The sequence below is a fragment of the Urocampus carinirostris genome, chromosome 1 (assembly GCF_059441175.1).
Source record: "Urocampus carinirostris isolate Australia breed hairy pipefish chromosome 1, RoL_Ucar_1.0, whole genome shotgun sequence".
NCBI classification, from domain to species: domain Eukaryota; kingdom Metazoa; phylum Chordata; class Actinopteri; order Syngnathiformes; family Syngnathidae; genus Urocampus; species Urocampus carinirostris.
Genome location: NC_142349.1, coordinates 9,663,793 through 9,676,258, shown reverse-complemented (window position 1 = coordinate 9,676,258; position 12,466 = coordinate 9,663,793). Strand labels below are relative to the sequence as shown.

The 12,466-nt window shown below is 37.4% G+C and overlaps 2 protein-coding genes across 2 annotated transcripts; one reads left to right on the top strand and one right to left on the bottom strand.

The window, feature by feature from the left end:
• Nucleotides 1-570: 570 nt before the first annotated feature.
• On the bottom strand, nt 571-6,617 carry LOC148373474 (galectin-1-like). The gene is made up of 5 exons (XM_088325946.1): nt 6,479-6,617; nt 2,680-2,744; nt 2,525-2,604; nt 2,231-2,402; nt 571-897 (listed from the first exon to the last, which is right to left on the bottom strand). Exons 2-5 carry the CDS (start codon nt 2,686-2,688, stop codon nt 751-753), a joined length of 408 nt encoding a protein of 135 aa, XP_088182072.1. The 5' UTR covers nt 2,689-2,744; nt 6,479-6,617; the 3' UTR covers nt 571-750.
• On the top strand, nt 4,997-12,252 carry pick1 (protein interacting with prkca 1). The gene is made up of 13 exons (XM_088325921.1): nt 4,997-5,153; nt 5,410-5,479; nt 5,888-5,999; nt 6,139-6,267; nt 7,703-7,769; nt 7,857-7,946; nt 8,013-8,066; nt 8,211-8,273; nt 8,342-8,475; nt 9,166-9,258; nt 9,343-9,393; nt 9,523-9,667; nt 11,274-12,252. Exons 2-13 carry the CDS (start codon nt 5,451-5,453, stop codon nt 11,534-11,536), a joined length of 1,230 nt encoding a protein of 409 aa, XP_088182047.1. The 5' UTR covers nt 4,997-5,153; nt 5,410-5,450; the 3' UTR covers nt 11,537-12,252.
• The last annotated feature ends 214 nt before the right edge of the window (nt 12,253-12,466 follow it).

Here is a 12,466-nt window from a genome sequence, read left to right as displayed (position 1 = left end):
AAGAAGCAGATGTTTTGACTTAATCTGTCATTTAAAATGATATACAGTACATTACTTCAGTTTACATGAGTTTAGCCTTAAAAGGGCAGTGAGTATTTTTAGCACCACCTGGTGGTAGAAAAAAAACTCCATTCAATAAACAATGTAGTGAGTTAAATGATTAGCAAAATATTTTAACTATCATACAAACGTTCCTTTTTAATAAGACTCACAAGTGGAAGTTTGTGATTATTTCAAATGAGATAAGCCTCACCTCAAGGGAGCTGGAATAATTGTCAACCATCTTGCTGTATTGGTACCCCAAGACCTTGCAAACGGCTGGGCAAAAAAAAAAAATCACAAGAAAAATGGTGTGGTTTGGTCGCTTTTTTCGCTCCATGATTTGGATTCTTCCATGCACTCGTTTTATGCTGCATGACACAATATAGCGACATCTAGAGGTTAAACAATACACAGCTTTTTTTTTTAAATTTTGAAGTTGAGGATAAGCCCAAAAACACAATTTAGTGATTTAAGCAAGAACAGTTGAACTGTGAACCGATTCCAATCCAACCAAAGACAAACAAGAAAGATGATGCAAAGCATTCTTTAATATCCATATGAATGTAGACTTGAGAACAGTATATTGTGGCATTATTTGAAAAATAATTTGTCATACAAAAATTGTTTTGGTTCTTTGGGAGAATCTGCAGATTAAATGAATTTGGAAATACCCACAATTTTTGACTTCAAAACTGAATTTTTTATGTCTTAGCAGATTTTCAGGCAGGTGACTTTAAAGTCCCCTGTGACTCTGATGTAGTTAATGACCGCCACGTCATCACGGTTTGGGAACTGGATTTCATGTCCATCAGGAAGTTCGACTTCAAACATGTCACCGGTGAGCTTCAGAGCAATCTGTAACAGAAAACATATTTACAAGATTACATTAAACCTTGAGTTATTCCTGACAATACTGTATGTTAAGATGTAAAATTGTGGCAGTAGCTCAGGAAGTAAAGCGCCGTCTTGGGATCAAGAGGTCGCAGGTTCGATTCCCGGCATTTCTGTGTTATATGTCAAAGTGTCCTCGGGCAAGAACTGAATCCCTAATGCCCCTGATGAGCAGGTAGTTGCTCTCCTTGGCTGATGCTGCTATCTGTTAGTTAGTGTGTGTAAAAGGAAAAGTGTGAAGCTCATTGTAAAGTGCTTTGGGGGGTCTTCATTGACTTGAAAAGTGCTATATTAAAGCAGACCATTTACTTTAACAAAACACCAGAGTCAAAATGAATTTCATCAATAGCCAGCAATTTAATAAACAATGGACAAAACAAAAGACAACATTTAACTCAAGTTTAAAGAGCATTGACTTGGTTTGAGGTGTGTAGGTGTTAGAGGAAGAATCCCAATTTTGTTTAATCTTGGTTCCCTGTCCTTTTTTAAATTCTATTTCAGTTCGATGACTGTTCATGTACTCTAATTTCAGTTGATAGCAAGATTTACTTTTATACGCACCAATAGGGTTTTAGAATCAGCCTAAATCTCCTTTGCTGTCAGATTTTAAAGCCAAGCAATAATACACTTCACATTCCAATAACAATTCAAGTGAATGACAAGAGGGTTCATCAAATGAGCAAAGAAAACATGATTTTGATGTTATCCAGTTTAGTGAATCCCAAATCCATGGGTACCCATGGGTATAAGCACATGTTGGTTTGTCAAAGTTCAGCAGTCCACAGTCAAGACCAAAGGAATAATCCAATGTTTACTGCGGCCTTGATGTGGAGCTCTATGAATCAGATCTTTGTGGGAGTTTTGGTCTGATAGCTGGCCACTGGGATCCCCAAAATTTCCAATTGTCCAGGTAATTGCGGAATTTTCCCATGAAAGAAAAAAACCTGGCCAAAACTCATCTAATTTGGGTTTTTCGTTCATTGTGAATTGCACCAACAAGACAAAGGTTTTGTTTGGAAAGGGGAGATTTGGTTTCTATTGATAATTGCAGGTCCTGTCAGTTAGCCACCCTGGCGTGGGTGTTTTGCCCGCAGCGAGCAATAATGAAAAACATGCTAACGGCTCTCACGATGATGTTTATTTTGTCTTTTTTTTTTTTTCAAAACTTTTTGGCAAAGGGCAATAACAATTCGTTGTTCGCTAATTAAAATAATTGATTTCATTTAATAAGTAAGTTATATGTTCAACTTCAACTTGCTTTATAACTGGGGTTACACATGACATCCGACTGCCTCACCCTAACATGTGTGCCTCGATGCAAAGGGTTGTGTATGTCCCTTTTCTCATCACCCCAGCAACCAGCAATCTTTGAGTTGCACACGATCACTGCTCCGTCGGCATCATCGTGGAATCGCGGGTTGAAATGCAAAGCCAGGTCTTCAGAATCATAGCCAAGGTCAATCTGAAATCTGAGTGTATTTTGAAGTAATTCAAATACAAAATGCTATATTACGTCCAACATCATAGTCAAACAAGTTTTTCATGACGGATAAAGTGATTCACAGAAGGGCTCAATTATTGTGGATTGTACCTTTGAGCATCATGCAAAATTTCTCCCTTTATCTTAAGCTGATCACCAACTTTTAGGTTCACGTTGCTCATTTCAAGTTTCTAAAAGCAAACAAAAATGGAGAGACCATGTCAGATAAATAAAACTGAAAGAGAAGTACAATCAAATAAACTCACCATGTTCATTTTTAATTGCCACTAAAGTAAGAGGATTGTTCACAAAAGGATGATTGTTTTTATTCCTGCAGAGAAAATGGGGCACAACTCCGGTTAGACTTTATATTAGGGATCATGTCATTGTAATCGATCGGGGCTTTCAATGGAAATGCAAAACATTGTTTGTTCAACGGGAAATGCAATCAGGGCAAAACACAAACAGGAAGTCAGTGAAGTCTGAACCATCCTGGGTATTGTTTTCACTTTGATGTTATTCACCTGTGAAAGAAAATGTTGAAGGACATTAAAAGGACCGCCCAGAAGATGCATTTGTTTGAAAGGTATAAATTGGAAATAAAACAAAACATATTTTTGGCAACTAAATTATAAACCATGTTGGATGGGCTTGACACGGCCCGATTTTAAAAATAGACTTGTTTTTATTGTCATTGATAACTATGTAGTGAACATTGTTTACACCGAGATTGAACATAGCACTCCTGGATAAAATCGTAATAAAGGCTCAAAAGAAAAAAGTAAGTCAATAAGAATATCAGGAACAAGAGGCAAAATATTTTACATTGTAGTGTTTTGGGACCAGCATAAGCTGAAAGAGCATGGTAAGAATAATGCAATGAAAAATAGTCCAATAACATTTAGCAGCAGCGAAATTCCAAAATAAATTAGATATAATTACAGATTTTTCTGTGCATAGGCCAGAATCCATATATACATTTATCACAGTTTTGTTAGCTTTGAATATTTATTTAGGGACTTAATCAAGACGATAACCAGACCGGATCAGAATTATCCCAGAATCTAAAATCCAGAAAGAGTATGGTACTCATTGTGTAGTATTTTCACAGTCAGTTTACTGTTTCGGGTACTGTGATTACTTCTGGCTCGAAATTTGGACATTTTGGTAAAAGTTACAAGTGGAACTGAAAGACAACTACTAGATCTTCATCTTGCAAATCGGTAAGTTTGTTGAGATATGGAGCGACTAGTACAAAGGTCTGATCAAGTCATTCTAATGACAAAAGGCATGATCTGGAAAGAATATTTGAAATAAATGGAACCAAAAAAGGTTCCTCTACGTTTCTGCAATGGGAGGTGGGGGGAATTTTCCACACCCTCAGTAAAAAAGTCAAGAGAATTATAAATGTTTATTTTTCATTAAATAATTACAATACATACATTAACATTACAAGACAATAAAAGTAATTTATTTAAAACCAAAGTCAAGTGAGCCAAATCCCCCCAAAAATCAGCGATGTAAAGAAAAATACAAATAATGTATATTATACAGTATTTGTATTTTTACATGTTCTTTACAGTGTATAACAATGTCAACAAGAAATTTATAATACTTTACATTGCACAATATCTTAAAAAAAAAATTCAGTCGTGGAAATTAAATGTAAACACAATTGGATCAAATTTAAAAGTTATAATAAATATATAAGATTTCAACCACGAATGGCAGTAAGAATAGTACCGGTAATAGTTAAAATAGTAAGCCACTATCGAAAGATTCAAGTACTTGCTCAATATCGATAATTTGATACATGGGTGGATTCGCCCACCCAGAATTTTCCGTATGGATTGGTACTTAAAGCGCGTAACAAAGCACTATCTCCCAGATAAAAGAGAAGTTAAAAAAAAATACATCTATGTAACTCGTGTATTCATTGTCCAAACAAATTGATGATAAACTGTGTCCTGAGTGCAAATGTCTATCAGGAACCCTTCTCCTCATGTTGTTCGGTCTATTTTCTATTCCTGTATCCCCTTCTATTGGTCGTCACTAGTCTCATCTCTTCTCATTAGCTGCACCGCTTATCCTCAGCAATCATCAGGCAGTGGACACCCTGAACTGTTTACCAGCCAATTGCAGGGCACACAGGGACAGACAACTCACTCATCCACACCTAGGGACAATTTGGACCTGCCAATCCACCTGAAATGCATGTTTTTGGAATGTTGGAGGAAACCGGAGTGCCCGGAGGAAACCCACGCAAGCACGGGGAGAACATACAAACTCCGCATAGTAAGTACGGTAGCTGGATTTGAACCCACACAGGAGGTTCCCAAGACCTTAGAACTGTGCCGCACACGTGCTAACCACTGCGCCGCCGTGCTGCGTCGTCACTAGTAAATACACTAAAAACTGTTGTCTTGGTACTAAATGTAAATGTTGCTGTGTGATTTTAAATCGGGTTAAAATGTTCATGAAACGATTCGATTCACTTCGCTCTGATAAGTATGCGTTAATCATTTGACAAAATACACTGAGGAATCAAGAATTTATATGACAGACTTCCTGTACAAGCCGGAAATGACGTACGTAGGTAAACACAACTGCTGTCACCCGGACAGAAGAATGTACTCCCTGCCAAACTGAACACAACATTAAATAACTGCTTGGTGTCTACCAGTGACAATGAATAAGACATCTATTTGTACTTGAGGATTGGACTTTAAATCCGCTGGAGGTTTGTTGTTTTATTGCAAATGCGAAATGATTTGGTCTACCTGCTGCGCAAAAACTTGCTAGTAGCTAATTAGCTATGGTTAGCAATTGTCATGCCTTTGGCTACGTCATCAGAAGGAAGATCTCGTTTCTCAATAAATGCCTCACGCCTAAGTATTTTTTCCCCCTAACTGTTGTAAAATGTTAATGTTGTCATACAATGAGCTTTGCAGTAAGTGCATTTGCAAACCTCTATGATCTGTTTTACTTGCCAACAGGTTTTTCTACGGACAGGCGTGAGATTGCTATATTCAGAGACATGGACCTTGAATTAGAGGAGGATAAATTGTGAGTGAGCCATCGAATCTGCACCCTTTTTCTTACATTTGACAAATTGTATATAATACAATCGACTTGTCTTGGATTCTAATCACCAGTCTTAGGGTGAACGCCATTCCAGTGTTTAAATATGGTTGTTTAAAAAATAACTTGTATATAAAACTACCTGTAGTGTTAAAATAAACAATTTTTTAGCAATATCTGCAATAACTGATAGTGAAGATGCTATATAATAGCAATGTATGAGCAGTTCCTCGGAAATAAGTTTTCCTATATACTCTAGCATTCTTTTTTTTTTAATTTATTACAAGTCCTTATTACATTTTTATCCTGGATTGCAACGTCTAACCATTGTAAACAATATTCACTACCTTGTTAATCAATGACAATAAAGACAATTATAATTATCTACCTCAGAGGGATACCTACAGTACCAGGGACTGTGTGTCTGAAAAAAGATGCAAATAACCTCATTGGGATCAGCATTGGTGGTGGGGCACAATACTGTCCCTGTCTCTATATCGTTCAGGTAGGTGCAGTATGATATGTCTGATGAATCATATATTTTTTAGACATTTGCCTCCTTTTTATTAAAAAAAAAAATATATATATATATATATATATGTTTGTATTATTGCACCCTGAAAATGTTCTTTCTGGCTTCTCAGGTGTTCGACAACACACCGGCAGCTTTGGAAGGGATGCTCGCAGCAGGTGATGAAATCACTGGCGTCAATGGAAAAACGGTAAAGGGAAAGACAAAGGTGGAGGTGGCCAAAATGATTCAAGCCGTACAGGTATGTTACACAATAGCAGTTCTCTTTTTAATTTCTCTTTTTAGAGGATTTTAAACATTTACTGTAATTAACAGTTATGTATGTCACATTGCTTCTATTGACAGATGTGTGAAATGTGTAATTATTAAAAGTTAATCAACTATGCAAAGAACATACTACAAATTATTCTGATCAGTACGGATAAGAGGAACTTTTATTAAAAGTTACTTACAGGTTTGAGTCCAACTTTTAGTCAGCGAGAGTAATTCCAACAATGTCAAAGGACTTGAGAGAAAAGCGCTGCTTTGCAAGCACAGTGCGTGCAAAGTTGCTGTGTTGTTTTGACCAGCCATTGTTGGTCGAGCATGGAATGTCATGACTTCCTGCAGGCAGGGATCAATATGGGATTTGTGTGTGAAACAAAGGATTAAATTGTCCCATTGCTGCCCAGTCAATATCCTTCTTTCTTCTCATTTTATTATTGCATTGCAGTTTACAGGACAGTGGTTACATACAGTTTTCTAGTTTACTGTGACTCTAACAATTAAATAATAACAAAAACGGTAAACTATAATTTTTGGTCGAATTAAGATGTGTGGATGTGTGTTTTGAACTCAATTTAACTAGGGGGTGCCAGAGCTACGGCCTGGGTTTGGATTAGGCCGAAGTGGGTTTTCCTAGATAAAGTTTATATAAAAACATTCCACTGTTTTCAGATATTATTTTTTGAATTCCATACACAAAATAAGATCCAAAAATAAATCTTTAATAATTAATATGAAAATAAATCAATTAATCAATCAGTAATAAATTAATTCATAATCAGCTAGGACTTCTGTTAAAAGGACAGTGTGTAATATTCAGTGCCTCCTAATGCTAAAAGAACATTATTCGTTTTGAGAAAAGTATATTGATTTGAACAATTGGGAAAAATACATAAACTATCATGTGGCTGTGCCTTGTTTTTAAATACTCGTAACTAGAGAAATTTCTCTTTATTTTACAAAAAAGAGAGACATAAGTGTCCACCATCTTGCTGCCACGGGTACCCAAAAAGACAAAACCTAGCAAAAGGCTTGGCAAAAAATACAGGAAAAATGGTGCTGTATGGTCACTTTGTGTCTACCTAATTTTCATTCTTGCTGATGATTTTAGCACTCATGTTGGCTGCACAACTGAATTGTACAATATGTAGCGGTCAAATAATACACACTATCCCTTTAAATTTATTATTAGGACGGGGGCCTCAAACTCTCATCCTGAGCATATGGTTCCCGGGCCACCATTTTGAGACCCCCTTTCTAGTGAAAACCATGAAATGTTTGCTCTCAAACATGGTCTTTCAATGCAAAAAGGCAATTGATTAGATTAGAACTACATTCTGCTCTTGCAGCCTTTATTTTTTTCACTAAATAGCTCTTTTGACATTCCACTATTATGTTGTCTGACTCGTTAGGGTGAAGCGATAATCCACTATAACAAATTGCAAGCGGACCCAAAGCAGGGAAAGTCACTCGATATCGGTTGGTGACGCAAGACACACCGGTTAATTCATTTAGAAATTTCTTCATTGTGCGTTTTTAACTTAATGCACACACTTGATTTTTCAGTGCTGAAGAAAGTCAAACACCGGCTGGTGGAGAACATGAGCTCTGGCACTGCAGACGCGCTCGGCCTTAGTCGAGCTATTTTATGCAACGGTAATGCAATCAACGCAACTCTGATTTCATTTTTGTATTACTAACACCGGCCCATTTAATGTGCAGACGGACTTGTTAAAAGATTGGAAGAACTTGAGAAAACAGCAGAGCTTTACAAAGGTGGATATTATTTCTTTTTTATATATTTAGTTTTAGTTTGTTCTATTTTGGGGGGGGGGGTGTTATTTTTTTCAATAGCCCAGCCAAAGTGGGGGTGCGATTCTAAAGTGTACCCTTTCAGGTTTTTTTTCTCCTTTGGGGCAGGTCTTATGGAGCACACCAAGCGTCTCCTCAGAGCCTTTTTTGAGCTTTCACAAACTCACAGAGGTGAGAAGTCTGACGTTCCAACCCAACTGTTGACATCGTCTTAACGCACCGATTGATTCAACTTGCAGCTTTCGGGGATGTTTTCTCTGTCATCGGCGTACGGGAGCCTCAAGCGGCGGCCAGCGAAGCCTTTGTGAAGTTTGCCGATGCTCACCGCAGCATTGAGAAGTATGGAATTCAGTTGTTGAAGACCATAAAGCCTGTAAGTGCAGTATTCAAGTTGCTGTTAATAGGAGACAGGGTCGTTAAAGTGTTGGAAGCCATTGAATTTATTATTCTAAAAATAAGACCTTAATTTGCATTAAAAATGTCCTAAATCCAAATTTCAAAAGTCTTAAAAATGTGAACACATTAATAAGATTCATATTTATTTGAACTAAAAATATTAAGTAACATTTATCAATTGTCTTTTTTAAGTTTCCTTAAAAGATTGCTGATAAACAAAGTGGAGTCTGTATGATGTTAGTAGACACTAAAATTTGCTTGCCACCTATCATTGGAAAGCTTATACTATTTGGATTCAAGATATAGTAGCCATTTCAAAATGATAACAGAATCATTATGATCAGTCCAGAACAATAAACCCTAAAACTATAAAGCTGGGGTAGCCCACCATTAAATCCCATGGTAATGAGATAATCATTTGCAAACATGGAGTCGTTACATCCAGGACCAATCAGTGAATCCATCCGTATAAAATATATTCTCCAAAACACACGATAATGCCGACGGATTAAAAAAAAAAATCTACCTAAAAGCATTTCTGCATCGTTGAATGATCCTGGTTGTAGTCAGTGCGTTTTGCTAAAAAAAGCAAGGCTTGTCTATATTTTTTGTATATCTTGTCTAAAATCCTGTTCAAAGTTTTAACTGTGATGTTCACGCTTTGCAGATGCTCCATGATTTGAACACCTACCTTCACAAGGCCATACCTGACACCAAGCTCACTATTCGCAAGTACCTGGATGTCAAGTTTGAATATTTGGTAAGTCCATGGATTGAGAAAAACATTCAATTGTCATTCATCATGATCACTCGATATATGAAACAAATATTTTTTGTCTTGTAGTCCTACTGCTTGAAAGTAAAGGAAATGGACGATGAAGAATACACAAGCATTGTGAGTTACTCTTCCACTTCCTCTTTTATTGATAACTTCTTACAAGGTTGATCACTCACTTGGTCATAATAATTGGGATCACTGTTTGATGGAATTTGGGTTCAGCACACTTTTCTTTTTTTACAACAGGCTATGGGAGAACCTCTGTACCGTGTATGCACCGGGAACTACGAATACCGTTTAGTTCTGCGGTGTCGGCAGGAGGCACGAGCACGCTTTGCAAAAATGAGAAAAGATGTACTGGAAAAGATTGAACTCTTGGATCAGAAACATGGTTGGTTGCTGTTTCTCCTCTTGTTTTTTTTTCTCTTCCATCTAAACTTAAACGTTAAATTTTGTGTTTATTGTCGTTGATAAAGACATAGTAAACATTGCTTACAACGAGATTAGACATGGCACTAAATATTTAAAAGGCAAAAATATGATCAAAAGAATGACATGATAAGTAGGCAAACATATTTAGCAAAACTATCATTTCCAAGATGATTTGAGGACCCCTCATAAAGCATAGGCAGTTTGGAGAGAAGTTGCAACTCAAGGAATGGCTTTTTTCATGATATCATCTGGCTCGGATATAAAATAAGAGCTATGCTAATCTACTCTATATTCTTCCACTTTTTGTCCCAAAAAACGTTTACATTCACGGTGTTACACATACAGACCCAATTGGCTATTCATCTCCATGGAATCTTGTACATCGAAGCTCATTGAACAATGTATTTTCACTGTTGAGAAACTTTTTGATGAAAACTCACAGAACAAATTGTAAATACCTAAAAACGCCAGCCAAGCACCAATTTGATAGGGTGAGCAGTAGGGGTGGGCGGATTTCTGCAAACACAGCTCACTCCCCTCTTTCTCGCCCAGCATCCTCTGCCCCACATTAGGCTCTTTTCATGAGTATATCTGGCTTTGAGATAAAAATTCACTATTTTATGCATTTGGGCCGGAAGTGCAACATCGTGTTTCTACCACTAGCGACAGGAGCGATGTAGCGCTTCTCTATCTTTAAGGCTCGTAAGAAAGAAAGTCATTATGATTTTTTCCGTGTATCTCAGACTATCGGCTGCACCCGAATACACATGCGAGTGTAACGTCTGCCTTCTGCTATTTCCCTGATAGTTTTTCACATTATGAATGAATTACGAATGCTAAACAACGCACAAGAGCATTACACTGAACAAAAGGAGGTGGAGGGTACGGGATGTAGAAATTTCACAAATGTGCTCGTGAATTTCTTGTATTCTAGGATGAAAATGGTGAAAGCAAGACAAGGACTGTTACATATACAGTACAAATGTAAACTCAAACCCACAAAAGATGATAAAGGAAGAGTTTATTCGAGCGCATCTAAGAGATATGTCTGTGCACGCACCATAAGGGCAGCTTGACAGAGGCTTCAATTATGATATCAGCCAGATGATGGCGTCAGCAAGTACAATATTTTGAAGTATGAACACCACCGTTGAAATATATGTTGTGGTACTCAAAAAAAAAAAATCAAAATATTTGCTTTAATGGCTTTTTAAGTGAAAATGGTTCCAGACCCCTGACCTAGAGGATGCTAACATTATATTCCACCATCTTGTTGCTACCGGACTCGAAATAATAAATGAAAGAAAAAAATGAAAGAAAAATGGTGCGGTCTGGTCACTTTAAGTCATGTCGTTCATATTCTTGCATTCGTTTTGGGTTGCACGACATACATCGACATCTTGTGGTCACATGATATAAACTGTCCCTTTAACTGAAATTTACATTTCATTGAGTGGAGGAATACCGCAATTGAAAGTTCAAAAATGTTATTTTTCAACTGCAGCTCCAGTTGAAATGATGTCCAACATGCCACTAAATCATTTTCTGGTCTCTGCCTCGTCAAGTCCAGGACATCGTTTTCCAGCTCCAGCGCTTCGTGTCGGGCATGTCCCGCTACTACGACGAGTGCTACGCCGTGCTCAAGGAGGCCGACGTCTTCCCCATCGAGGTGGACCTATCCCGCACGACCATCAACTACAGCAGCCAGTCTTTGACTTACACGGACGAAGAGGAGGTAGAGGATTGCGCAGGAGGAGCCGAGGAAGGAGGAACCTGTGAAGGAACCCTAGCGGAGAACGGAAGCGAGAAACTCATCGACGACGAATGAACGATGTCTGATATGCAGATGTGGAGGAATCGGTCCTTCAGTCTCTATTTTCAGAAAGAAGTTCCGCTGCTAACATAGCTTAAGGCTACAAACATATACAACTTTAATACTTAATGTTGTGTGTTATTGTTGTGTGCGTCTTTTTAAATTATGCTCACCATCAAATCAGTTTGTTACTGAATGAATTTGACACCAAAAACTGGACAGGAATTTCTATTCTGGATTTGTGACGTTAATTCACAGTTGTTACATTTTTATTTTCGTACTAGTAAGCTGGACCAACAGAGGTGCTGCTTTTGATTTTACGCCTCCCTTTTTTTCTCGTTTTGTTCTCTTGGCATATTTTAGAACATCAAACTGCACAATGTGGGCTCTTGCAACATGAGTTTTTACTGCTGATGATTCCCTCATTTGTTACCGTCCTGTAATCATGACTAATATGGTTTTTAGCATTTTTGAATGCACTATATCTGAAAAAAGCTATGACTGCTTATGTGCTAAAAAGGCAACTGCTGTAAAAAACAATGAAGTGAAATATTGCAACCATATTTTACTATTGTATTTGTTGTTTTTTAAATTATTGCCAAAAATGTGTGGTCTTTGAAAATTTGATTTGTCTGACACTGTCTCCTAAAAAAGTGGGAAGTGATTTAACATCTACCGGAAACTATATGGATTTCAGTGTGATTTCCGAATAAATTGATACTGAACTCGTCTATCTGTTAACTTGTGGAGCAAGTGGCCTAATGGATAAGACACTGGCATTCTAAGCCAGGGATTTGGGGTTTGAGTCCCATTTTTTTGGCATCCCGTCTCCGAATTTTTGTTCAAAACGTGCTTTGACCTTATTCGTGTCTCATTTGACCTTGGGTAATATTCAAACACGGCTCCCTTTACTGAATACACTACTGTAATTCTTTCTTTTACCAC

What these genes read in the sequence shown, in the direction of transcription:
- LOC148373474 (XM_088325946.1), bottom strand. An exon ending in ATTTTGCATGATGCTCAAAG is followed by an intron (nt 2,403 to 2,524) that starts GTACAATCCACA and finishes AAATACACTCAG; the next exon opens with ATTTCAGATTGACCTTGGCT. An exon ending in ATCGAGGCACACATGTTAGG is followed by an intron (nt 898 to 2,230) that starts GTGAGGCAGTCG and finishes TTTCTGTTACAG; the next exon opens with ATTGCTCTGAAGCTCACCGG.
- pick1 (XM_088325921.1), top strand. Translation starts at nt 5,451, where the DNA reads ATGGACCTTGAATTAGAGGAGGATAAATT. An exon ending in AAATGATTCAAGCCGTACAG is followed by an intron (nt 6,268 to 7,702) that starts GTATGTTACACA and finishes CTGACTCGTTAG; the next exon opens with GGTGAAGCGATAATCCACTA. An exon ending in TGTTGAAGACCATAAAGCCT is followed by an intron (nt 8,476 to 9,165) that starts GTAAGTGCAGTA and finishes CACGCTTTGCAG; the next exon opens with ATGCTCCATGATTTGAACAC.